This window comes from Syngnathus floridae, chromosome 5 (genome assembly GCF_059516105.1).
Source record: "Syngnathus floridae isolate MCC-2025c chromosome 5, RoL_Sflo_1.0, whole genome shotgun sequence".
NCBI lineage: Eukaryota > Metazoa > Chordata > Actinopteri > Syngnathiformes > Syngnathidae > Syngnathus > Syngnathus floridae.
Genome location: NC_142417.1, coordinates 20,001,342 through 20,013,623, shown reverse-complemented (window position 1 = coordinate 20,013,623; position 12,282 = coordinate 20,001,342). Strand labels below are relative to the sequence as shown.

Here is a 12,282-nt window from a genome sequence, read left to right as displayed (position 1 = left end):
CTAATGAGCCTTTTTCGTTCGTGCTTCTATCAACAATCTAAGTCTGATTCAAAATTCTGTAACCAAATTCTAAATGATTCTGGCCTGATGGTGCCAGTTTCACATGATTCACGGTTCTGAATGCTGAGTCATGTAGTGGCGGTGGCCGACTGCAACATGTGCAATGAACATTAGAAAACTACCCCCCCACCCCCCCCAACCCCAAGTTCAAGCAACCAATCAGCGTCCGTGAGCACAGCACGTCCCCTAAACCGTTTCGGGTAGCACGGTGAAGACCCTGGTGGCTAGTAGGTACTTAGGAAGACACTGTTGGAACGTTCCAAAACTTTCCGGAATCTTTTTAGTGTGTGAACAAGGAAAGTACACAAACTACCACTGCCACCCAATGTCCTTGCAGAGGTCAGGCCACCAAAACCTTTGGGCAATAAGGAAATTAGTCTGACTCACTTCCAGGTGACAAGCCACCTTGGAGGAATCTCCCCATTGCAACACCACCTCGTGCAACTGTGCAGGTACAAACAGCTTGTTGTTTGGACATCCATCCAGGACGTGGGCCTCACTGGTAACGTTGACCTCCTTCCTCTCAACATTCCACTGGAGGGCTGCAACCACAGTTGCTGGGTGCCAGGGCACCAATGGGAGGCCCAAAAATGCCAGACAGAGGTTTGGGATTCTGGGACCCTGGACGGTAAGTGATGGTGAAATCAAAACACGTGAGGTACAGGGCACAACGCGCTTGGTGAGAATTGAAACAATGGCCAGCAATTCCCGGTTACCAACATGGTCCACTCAGTGCAACTTAGGCAATGACAAGAATGAACAATTGTGCAGAGGTTGGTCAACTGGGGAACGTTGGGTAGCCCCACTCTTGAATGTGAGGCGTCAACCTCTACAACCAAAGGAAGACCAGGGTTAGGGTGTATGAGAAGCGGTGAACAAGAATATAGTGATCCCTCGCCACTTCGCGTTTCACGGCAAGGACTGACCAGCGATCGGCGTCATATACACGCCCAAATCAGTTACATTTTCATTGAAGTCATTGCAAATTGCAGCCTAAGCACTCTTCTTTTCAACAGCAGCATTATGGCCTTTACTTTCATTACAGCATGGTTTCCCCACAACTTGTTTCAGTAGTGTTTTCATACAAACGATTTTTTTTTTTTTTTAACATTCTTTTTCTTTCAGCCATCGTTCAGGGTCAGAATAACCTTGAGCAATGCTGTCCTCAATTCCATTTCAGGATTTTATGAGCATCCCAATGATATTAGGCTGTACTTCAACATAGGCTAATGAGGCCTTACCCAGCTGTTGTTTTAGCTTACTCCAGGACTTGATAGTCGAGGACCAATTAAATAATTTCAAGCCATGCATGCTCATGCAAGCCACTTAATTGACCTAGCTTTACTATTCTGAATTACTATTCTTGTCTGTGAAACCCAGCCTATATATGTTATAGGGACGTTCTATAGTTGCAACTTCATTTATAAAACAGCAAATGGATGGAATAAGTTAAAGGTACTGTGATGTGATTTCGAAAATATCAATTTTTTTGTCCCTCATCTTTAACTGTTCATGTATACCGTATTTTCCGGACTATAAGTCGCAGTTTTTTTTCACAATTTGGCTGAAGGGTGGGCGACATATAATCAGGTATGACTTATTTGTGAAATTATTAACACATCATTACTTGATCATTAAAACATTACTTAGTAGTATCCAGGGACGAGAATGGCAAATGTATAAAAGAAGGGAAAAGTAGCGGTGGGGGATATATACATATATATATACATATATATACACACATATATACACACATACATACACATATATATATACATATACACTACTGTTCAAAAGTTTGGGGTCACCCAAACAATTTTGTGTATTCCATGAAAAGTCACACTTATTCACCACCAAACGTTGTGAAATGAATAGAAAATAGAGTCAAGACATTGACAAGGTTAGAAATAATGATTTGTATTTGAAATAAGATTTTTTTTACATCAAACTTTGCTTTCGTCAAAGAATCCTCCATTTGCAGCAATTACGGCATTGCAGACCTTTGGCATTCTAGCTGTTAATTTGTTGAGGTAATCTGGAGAAATTGCACCCCACGCTTCCAGAAGCAGCTCCCACAAGTTGGATTGGTTGGATGGGCACTTCTTGCGTACCATACGGTCAAGCTGCTCCCACAACAGCTCAATGGGGTTCAGATCTGGTGACTGCGCTGGCCACTCCATTACCGATAGAATACCAGCTGCCTGCTTCTGCTCTAAATAGTTCTCGCACAATTTGGAGGTGTGTTTGGGGTCATTGTCCTGTTGTAGGATGAAATTGGCTCCAATCAAGCGAGAAATTGCTAAGAAATTGAAGATTTCCTACAACGGTGTGTACTACTCCCTTCAGAAGACAGCACAAACAGGCTCTAATCAGAGTCGAAAAAGAAGTGGGAGCGCGTTGTGCCCTGTACCTCAAGTCTACAGCGTTTTTTTTTTTTTAAGTGACACAGGGGACGAAGATTTTGATAGGTTTAATTATTTGCAGTGACACAAATGGTTCGATAAAATTGTTATTTTTTTACAGTTATTTGATATATAGTTTATATATAGTTATATGGGTCTGTGGAATAATTTGAATTGCAACTTATATGTCAGCGGCGCGCCTCACACACTTCCGGGGTCAGAAGTCTTTAGGGCCTAAACCAGGGGTCAGCAACCTGCGGCTCCAGAGCCGCATGCAGCTCTTTGGCACTCCCCGAGCGGCTCACTGGAGCTTTTGCAAAAATGCGTGAAAATGGAAAAAAAACAATTTTTGTTGCTTTTGTTTTTTAAAAAAAATGTTTTTTAGACGGTAATCATGACACAAACATTCTTATGCAGTAAAAATGTATGTAGTTGTAAATATATTAAATACAGAATTTCAGAATGGCGCCAAAACAGCAAAATTGCGTCATAGCCTGCGACACAGCACGGGCGAGTTGTAAACAGTGTGAGTGATGGGCCATGAATTCAAAAGGCAAAAAGGGAAAGATTGCTGATGAGAACAAAGGTTTTAAGAAAGAATGGAGTGAACTATTCGTTTTCATTGCCAATGCTGAAGGATAGCCTGCATGTTTGATTTTGCAATGAGAAGTTGTGAAATAACAAAGAAGAGCAATTTGGAGCGACATTTTCAGCTAAAGCATGCTAAATTTGCAGCTGATCACCCAGTTGGAATAGAGGAAAAGTGCAATTGCAGTGCTGTTGGAGAAATTTGATGACAGAAAACAGTTTCAAGAAGTGAATTGCATCTCCAAACTACTACTGCTGCAAGTTTTGTTGCAGCCTGGGAGATAATAAAGTACATGAAGGATTCTATCATTAAATATCAGAGTGCCTATTTTCGGACTTAAAAAACGAAACCGAGATCATTCAGAAACTTTAAGACATGCCTCTCTCTGCAAAAACAGTGAAGGAAAGGGTAATTAAAATGGCAAACTATCACTGATCAGCAAATCTAGGACAACAATTCAGCTTCAGCTTTCTCAATTGCCTGTGACGAGTTGTGTGATGTGACCGATATCGAATAGACAGCTCTGCTATGCAGGTGAGTGAACTCTAATGGGCCGCAAGAAGAAATGATCGAATTGATACTACTAAAAGGCCAAACACGGGGGGAGGACATCTGCGAGGCTGTGCTGCAGTCTTTAAATGACAAAGAGATGCACACTGGCCACCTGATTTCAGTAGCTACAGACTGTGCACCGAGTATGAGTGTTGCAAAAGGGGTTTGTGACTTTACTACAGAAAGATATTTAATCATGAATGTTCATTTTGTATTTCTAGCCTACTTAGTTATTTTAATAGTAGGGCATACTGCTCATGTATTGACAGTCTATAGTGCCTTATAAAGGCTTTCAGATTTTTGCAGCTCCAGAAGTTGTTTTGAGGCTCTCATGTTGCCACTCTTCAGGGAAGATGCAAAGAGGAGAACAACTTGCAACTAGCCACCTTAAATACCCTTTCTCATGATTGGCTTCACCGGTGTATGTAGATCAAGGGTCAGTGAGCTTACCAAACTAATTTTCTGTTCCAATAATTAGTGCTAAAGGCATTCAAATCAATAAAAACAAGGGTGCCCATATTTATGCACCTGCCCACTTTTGTTTAAGTAATGATTGCACATTTTCTGTAAATCCTATAAACTTTATTTCACCTCTCAAAAAGTTTGTCTGCTATATGATATATTTAACTGAAATTGCTGATCCGAACAACCAATGATAAAGGAAAATCTTGGAAATGATCAGGGGTGCTCAAACTTTTTCATACGACTGTAAGTGGCACCAGATCCTGCCTCTAGTGTCCTACTAAGCGAAGAACAGGTTTTACATATCTATATAACCCCTGTTTTCCTCTTCGATCCACCAGCCTTCCCTTCCCATCCGTGCTGTGGAAAACAAAAATAATAATAATAATAATAATTATTATTATTTGTAAGGCGCTTTTCAAGGCACTCAAGGTCGCCGAACACCCATAAAATAGCAGGCACAATTAAAAGAAAAGAAAAGAGAGTCTAAAAGCAAAGAACATCTGCAGCACAGTAATAAAATTAGAAAAATGCCTGCCTAAACAGGTGGGTTTTGAGGTGGGATATGAACAGTTGGATGGAGTCAATGTTTCTGATGTCCGGGGGGAGGGAATTCCAGAGACGAGAGGCAGAGCAACTGAAGGCTCTGGCCCCCATAGTTGACAGACGGAATGGGGGGACAGTGAGGGTGATACTGCAGGCAGACCTGAGAGACCGGGTGGGAATGTGTATGTGAAGGAGGTCTGACAGTTATGAAGGGGCAAGGTTATGGATAGCCTTGAAGGTGTGGAGGAGGATTTTATAATCAATGCACTGTTTTATGGGGAGCCAGTGAAGTTGGTGTAGAACGGGAGTGATATGATGGTAGAAAGGGGTTCCGGTGACAATGCGAGCAGTAGCAATTTATGGAGGAGTTTGTGAGGGAGACCGACAAGGATTGAGTTACAATAATCCAGACAAGAGGTGACAAGAGAGTGGACTAGGATAGCGGCACTGTGTGGGGTGAGTGATGAACAGAGGCGCTTGATGTTACGGAGGTGGAAATAGGCAGAACGGATAGTGTTGTTTATGTGGGTGCTGAATGATAGGGTGCTGTCAAGGACGACACCCAGGCTCTTTGACTGAGGGGAAGGGGAAACCGAGGAACTGTCAATGGTGAGTGTGAAACAGGGTTGTTTGTTGAGAGGTTTTGAGGACTTTTGTCACTGATTAGTTTAAGGAAGTTTGAGGTGAACCAGGATTTAATTTCTTGAAGGCACGCATTTAGGGAGGAGGGTGGGAGGCTGGAAGGATGTTATATTTACAGAAAATCTGACCAAGTGGGAGGAGATAAATGATAAATAGGATAGGACCAAGGACGGAACCCTGGTGAACACCAGAGGACACAGGGGAGGGGTGAGATGTGAATGATTTTAACTGGATAAATTGAGAACGGCAGGAGAGACAAGAGTGAAACCAGTGCAGGGGTGTGTCAACCAGTCCAATAGAGGCTAGTCTTCCTAGGAGGATGGAGTGAGAGATGGTGTCGAAAGCTGCACTTAAATCAAGAAGAATGAGTATGGATATGAGACCAGAGTCGGTTGCAATCAAGAGAACATTGGTGATTTTAATAAGGGCTGTTTCTGTACTGTGTCGAGGGCGAAAACCAAACTGGAACTGTTCGTATAGATTATTAGTGAGGTGGGTGTGGATCTGTGATGCAACGACTTTTTCGAGAATTTTGGAGAGAAATAGCAGATTGGAGATGGGACGGAACTTACTGAGGATATTGTGGTCTAAGCCAGGTTTTTTAAGAGTTGGTGTGACTGTAGCAGATTTGAAAGATAGAGGGACAGAACCAGAGGTGAGGGAAGAATTGAGGATGGCAGTAATCAGGGGGAACAGAGAGGGGAGGGAGCCTAAGACCAGGGAAGAAGGCAGGGGGTCAAGTTGACATGTAGATTGCTTTAAACTTTGAATGAGTTTAGATAGATCAGCAGCAGAGAGAAGTTGGAAGCAGGAAAGAGAGGTGGGGTGGGATGAGGAAGGAATAAAGATGAACAGCTAGACATGTTAGGGGTCAGTTGTTGGTGGATAGTGGCTATTTTATTGTCGAAGAAGGACATCAGGGTGTTACAGTGACCAGTAGAGTAGAAGTGTGGGGGGAGGGAGTCACAGGGGCAGGTTTAATTACTAATTATGGAGAACAGGACTCTGGTGTTTCCCACACCAGCTGTAATTTTCTCCGCAAAATAGTGCGATCTTACGGAGGAAATTGCATCCTTATATTGCATTATGTGAGTATGGTAAAACTGTTTATGAATAGTGAGTCCAGTTTTGCGAGAAAGCCACTCCAGCTGTCGTCCTTTGGCTTTCTGTTGACGTAGATGAGGAGAAAACCAGGGAGTAGAGTGGGGGAAAGAAACAGTTCGGGTTTTGAGGGGGGCAAATTAGTTTAGCAGAGTTTGTAGTCCATTGTCGTAAGTAGAAACAAGCTGATCCAGGGTGTATGGAGGGGATATGGTGGGGAGACTGCCAATGGCTGTGGTGAAATCTGCTAAATTGATGTTTTTGAAGGATATGATGTGTGACTGTTTGATTTTGGACAGTGTGAGACTCAGATTAAAAGAAACTAACAAATGATCAGAGAAGCCTGTTCCCAGATCAACAGAAGAGCAGTTAAGAGGAGTGACACCAGAGCAGCAGACTAGATCTAAAATATGGCCTTTGGTGTGGGTGGGGAAATCAATGTGTTGTTTAAGTCCAAAGCTGTCCAGTCAGAAGGTGAAATCCTTAGTAAGAGTGGTGCTGGAGTTGTCCATGTGGTTATTTAAGTCACCTAGCAGAATGATTTTGGATGAAAGTGAGCAGATGTGAGTGAGGAATGTGGTGAATTATTAATAAAGTCCTTATTTGGTTTGGGTGGGCGGTAAATATTAGCTAAAACAATTGGTATGGGTCCATTTAGCTGCAGAACCACAGATTCAAAAGAACTGGTCTCTGGCACTAAAACAGATGAGACCTTCCAAGTCTCATGGTGAAGTATTGCGAGACCTCCTCCTCGACCGGTGAGACGTGGTTTGCACATGTAAACAAACCCGGGTGGACATGAGTCGTTCAACTGAGAAAAGTCACCAGGATGTTGCCATGTTTCAGTCAAACACAGAAAAACAAACTTGCAGTCAAGGAGGAGGTCCTGTAGCAGCTGTCCCTTGCCGGTGAGGGAACGGATGTTAAGTAGTCCCAGTTTGACGTCACAGTGTTGGTTCGAGCAGGAAGCATTAGCTAACCTAGCTAGGCTAACCAATGCACAGTGATCAACCTTCCTTTTGACGTTTCTCAGTGGATGGCGGCGGGTGGAAGACCAGATGGTGTTTATGGCAGTGGAGTCATCGATGTGGTAGTTGCTCCACGGTGGATGTATCTCCGGTGGTGACGGCGAGCGATGTCCGGGAAGCGGTGCAGTGCAGGTGGGAGAGCAAACCGGTAGTGCCGCAGTTGGAGAAACTCCGCGTTTGTGTGGTGAATCTGGGTTGACGCTGACTGAATCATGGCGGACAGAGTAGTCCAGAGCATGGAGCTCACAGCGAGGTTGTTAATATGCATAATGCACGGCCCAGACAGGAAAACGATGATCAGGACCGGCGAAGCAGCGGCCAGGTGTAAAGCAACACGCTAGCACACAGGTAGCAGCTGAGCGGTGTAGAAAAACACGCTACAAACAAACAAGTCCGCTTGAGAGTTGACCCAGAATAAAGCCAAGAGTACCACTTTCATCCAAGTTTGGTGATCTGATGCAGACTTTGCAGGACAAGCAAAACGTTAAAAATGTCCAGAGAGCAGCGGCAGCAATACGCGCCAGCGTTCACTCACATCCGGGGATCAATCATATGATCAAAACACTAGGAATGATTACAAAATGTACTCTGTAATTCAATGGTAATTTAAATTAGTACCTTGACACTAATGCTGCCCTTTCTTTTATGTCTAAAGTGGCTATCATCAATGGTGACAAACTGCTGATGCCACCCTATGTATTGGCCTCTTGCTTTCTGATTGATATCTGTCCATCGCAGTAATGCACACATGGTAGTTTTTGAGTTATCTTATACAGGCTTGTTGAGCGTCCAGAAAAGTCATCACTGATCATGTCCACTTGACGTAGATGCAGGCCTTGTACAAATCTGATAAAACAAAAATAATAACAGTTTTTCTTAAAGCTTTCCTTTAAGTCTTCAGTTGTTTCCAACTGTAAAGTTGCATAGTATTTCTATTGATATAAACAGTTGCTATGACGGACTAAAATCATAAATCCATGCCATAGTGTACCTGCAGACAAAGCGCATCCAGTAAATGAGGGAGACCTCTGAATTCGCGAATCGAGATTTGTGTCATATTGACCTCTTCAGTTTCTTCCTTCTGTGGTGATGGCTTTTGAAAACCCTGACAATACATACAAGTAAAGATAAAATAACAAAGGCCAGGGGAGTGGCTAGACCAGTGATTCTTAAACATTTACCGTAATTTCTGGACTATAAGTCGCGGTTTTTTTCATAGTTTGGGTGGGGGGGCGACTTATACTCAGGAGCGACTTATGTTTTTTTTTTCACAAATTTTTACTTGATCATTAAGACATCACTTAAAAGTATAGTTGACCACTTCCCATGTTATTTTTAGTATAGTTGATCACTTAACATGCTTTTATATCTTTATCTTGAACATATTTAAAACATAAAAAAAGGAGAAAACATCAAATAAAGCAATTAACACTTTAAAGCACGTTATCCAAGTCCACTGTCTGTTTGCTCCTCTTATATTTATTATTTATTATTATTTGTTTATTTATCATTTATTCAACACTCTTATTTATTCATTGTTTATGCCTTCTTGGGTTTTTTTGTGTTGCTTGTATGGATATGTGTACTATCTCACCGAGGGATAGTGGGAACGTAATTTCAATCTCTTTGTGTGTCTTGGTATATGGGGGGGGAAAAAAAAAAAAAAAAAAAAAATCGAAAAAAAGTTGTTAGAGAGGGTGTTGGAAAGGAGGGTGAGGTCACGGGTAGAGGTGGACAAGATGCAGTATGGCTTCATGCCTGGTAAAGGTACAACAGACGCAATTTTTGTCATCCGACAGATGCAGGAGAAACACCAGGAGAAGAGGAAGAGGTTGTACTTCGCTTTTGTTGACCTGGAAAAAGCATTCGACAGGGTGCCAAGGGAAGTGGTGAGATGGGCCCTAAGGAAGTCGGGCGTGGAAGAGGGACTGGTTAAGGCTGTGATGACTCTCTACTGCAGAGCATGCACAGCTGTTAGAACAGGAGTTGGCGACAGTAATGGGTTTGAAGTAAGGGTAGGGGTGCACCAGGGATCGGTGCTCAGCCCATTATTGTTTGCTATCGTGATGGATGTGGTATCGAGGGAAGTGAGGGGTGGACTACCATGGGAGCTGCTCTACGCGGATGACCTGGTATTGATGGCTTACAGTCGAGGAGACCTAGCTAGGAAGCTAGCAGCCTGGAAGACCTGCCTGGAAGTGAAAGGAATGAAGGTGAATGCGGCAAAATCAAAGGTCATGGTCGGTGGTGCTGGCCTGGGAGTGGTACCACAGTCAGGAGCATGGCCATGTGGAGTTTGCGGGAAGGGGGTACAAGCTAACCCCATCCGGTGCAAGGGTTGTCAGAGATGGGTACACCGGAGATGCAGCGGAGTAAAAGGCAGCCTACTAGATGCAAGTGAGACCTTCAAATGCAAGCGGTGCAGGGGAGAAGTCACCCAAGCAAACCCAGCTGAGCAAGAGGGGCTCATAGTAGATGGGGAGATGTACAAGGTGGTGGACAGCTTCTGCTACCTTGGAGACATGCTTAACGGTGATGGTGGGGTGGACCTAGCAGTGACTACAAGGGTGAGAAGCGGGTGGAAGAAATTCAGGGAACTCATGCCCTTCTTAACATCTAAGGCCCCATCCCTGAAGATGAGAGGCCAAGTGTACTCAGCCTGCGTCAGAAGTAGTATGACGTACGGAAGTGAGGCATGAGGCCTTAAAACAGAACACGAAGAAAAACTAAACAGAGCAGAAATGAGGATGATCAGATGGATGTGTGGTGTGTCAATGAGGGAGAAAAAACCCAGTGCAGAGCTGAGAAAGAAGATGGGAGTGGAGGCCATAGTGGATGTGGTGAGGAGAGGCAGACTGTGATGGTACGGACATGTAGTGAGGAAGGACGAGAACGACTGGGTGAAGAAAGTTATGTCGTATAACGTAGAGGGAACAAGACCCAGTGGCCGACCTAAAAAGACCTGGCAGACGACCGTGTCAGCCGACATGAAGGCACTCGGCATCAACCAAGAGATGGCCATGGACCGTTCCCGGTGGAAGAAAGCCATATCAAGAACCCAGTCCAACCCAGCGGCGCCTGGAAAACGGACTTTAAACCGATGATGATGATGATGAAAGCAGACTTTGTCTTTGATAAAACCAAATAAACAAAACAAAAAACTACATCTGAAAAAATATATATTTTCAGACGAAACTGGATGAGGGCGCTTTAAGTTTCACCGTTGGCCGTGACTCATCAACTGGGTGGGCTTAAGAAAAATGGCACCAAAAAGAAAGTCATATTTTGCAAGTTACAAACTTCAAGTTGTAAAATATGCAGCTGAAAACAGTAATCGAGCAGCAGTAAGAAAGTTTGGAGAACCGTGATGTACCAATGGATTACTATTTCAAGTGACGTCAGTGGCGCGGCGCGGCGGTTATTTACATACAAACGTACCCACATAAGGACTACCGCATCATTAGCGGTGATCATTTCTAAGTGACACGGAGTACAAAGAGTTTAAAGGAATTAAGGATTTGGAGTGACATAGAAGGTTTGAAAAACTATTATGGCTTTTACACACGCCCGGTCCTACTCTACTGAGTCGGGGGCCGGCGCTCGGCCAAGTGGCTGTCCGCGAACGGTGCATGGGTCCTATGCCATGGAGCTCTCATGTCTAGAAGTCCACGCCGCCACACGCTTGGAAGTTTGTTTTGTTTAATAAAGAGCAGTTTACCAAACCCACGTCTATCCTTGTACTTTGTTAATGCTACAATATAGTTATATACTAGATCTGTGGAATAAAGACAAGGCTGACGTCAGGGCGCACGCGCGGCGATGTTGACAAAGGACGAGAAATTTGATCGATGGATTTAATGGATTTAAAGTGCACGGATGGTTTGATAATAATATTGGCTTATATTATAGTTACTTGAAATACAGTTTATCTATCGTTATATGAGCCTGTGGAATATTTTGAAGTGCAAGCGCCCTCAGCCGCGCGCATCCATTGTTGACAAAGAACGATCGATGGATTTAATGAATTGGAGTGACACCGATGGTTTTATAAACATGTTATTCATGTAATAGTTGTCCTTAATCACTCTATATGTTACGTCAGGCCCGTTCTCAGCTCTTTGTTTGTGTTTGTCACGTTAGCATACCTATCGTTTAGGCTGTTGTTGCTATTTAATGAATTGGAGTGACACCGATGGTTTTATAAACATGTTATTTATGTAATAGTTGTCCTTAATCACTCTATATGTTACGTTAGCCCCGTTCTCAGCTCTTTGTGTTTGTCACGTTAGCATACCTATTGTTTAGCCTGTGTTGCTCTTTAATAAATTGGAGTGACACCGATGGTTTTATAAACATGTTATTCATGTAATAGTTGTCCTTAATCACTCTATATGTTACGTCAGGCCCGTTCTCAGCTCTTTGTTTGTGTTTGTCACGTTAGCATACCTATCGTTTAGCCTGTTGTTGCTATTTAATGAATTGGTGACACCGATGGTTTTATAAACATGTTATTCATGTAATAGTTGTCCTTAATCACTCGATATGTTACGTCAGGCCCGTTCTCAGCTCTTTGTTTGTGTTTGTCACGTTAGCATACCTATTGTTTAGCCTGTTGTTGCTATCGTTTAGCCAGTTGTTGCTTGTTCATGACTGTTTTTGGTGTGGGATTTTGTCGAATAAATTGCACCCCAAAATGCGACTTATACACCGGAGCGACTTATAGATGTTTTTTTTCACTTTTTGGGGCATTTTATGGCTGGTGCGACTTATATTCCGGAGCGATTTATAGTCCGGAAAATACGGTAATACAACCTCTGTTCATTAGTTATATAACCTACAGCTGGTTTATGGTCTAATATTTCATATTTAATGGATTTAAATTTGTCGTCTATTTAGGACA

At 43.1% G+C, this 12,282-nt stretch overlaps 1 protein-coding gene across 3 annotated transcripts in view; it reads right to left on the bottom strand.

Annotated features, from left to right (window-relative positions):
* The window catches only part of LOC148398486 (ubiquitin-conjugating enzyme E2 L3), an 82,490-nt gene that overhangs the window by 45,437 nt on the left and 24,771 nt on the right, over positions 1-12,282 (bottom strand). Inside the window, exon 4 of one of the 3 annotated variants that reach the window (XM_088376941.1) lies at positions 226-681. The exons of the other annotated variants lie outside the window; for them this stretch is intronic. Within the exon in view, the coding sequence (XP_088233067.1) occupies positions 584-681 (98 nt within the window). The 3' untranslated portion in view covers positions 226-583. Of the gene's footprint in view, positions 1-225; positions 682-12,282 lie in introns of those variants that run through there. 3 annotated transcript variants of the gene reach the window in all.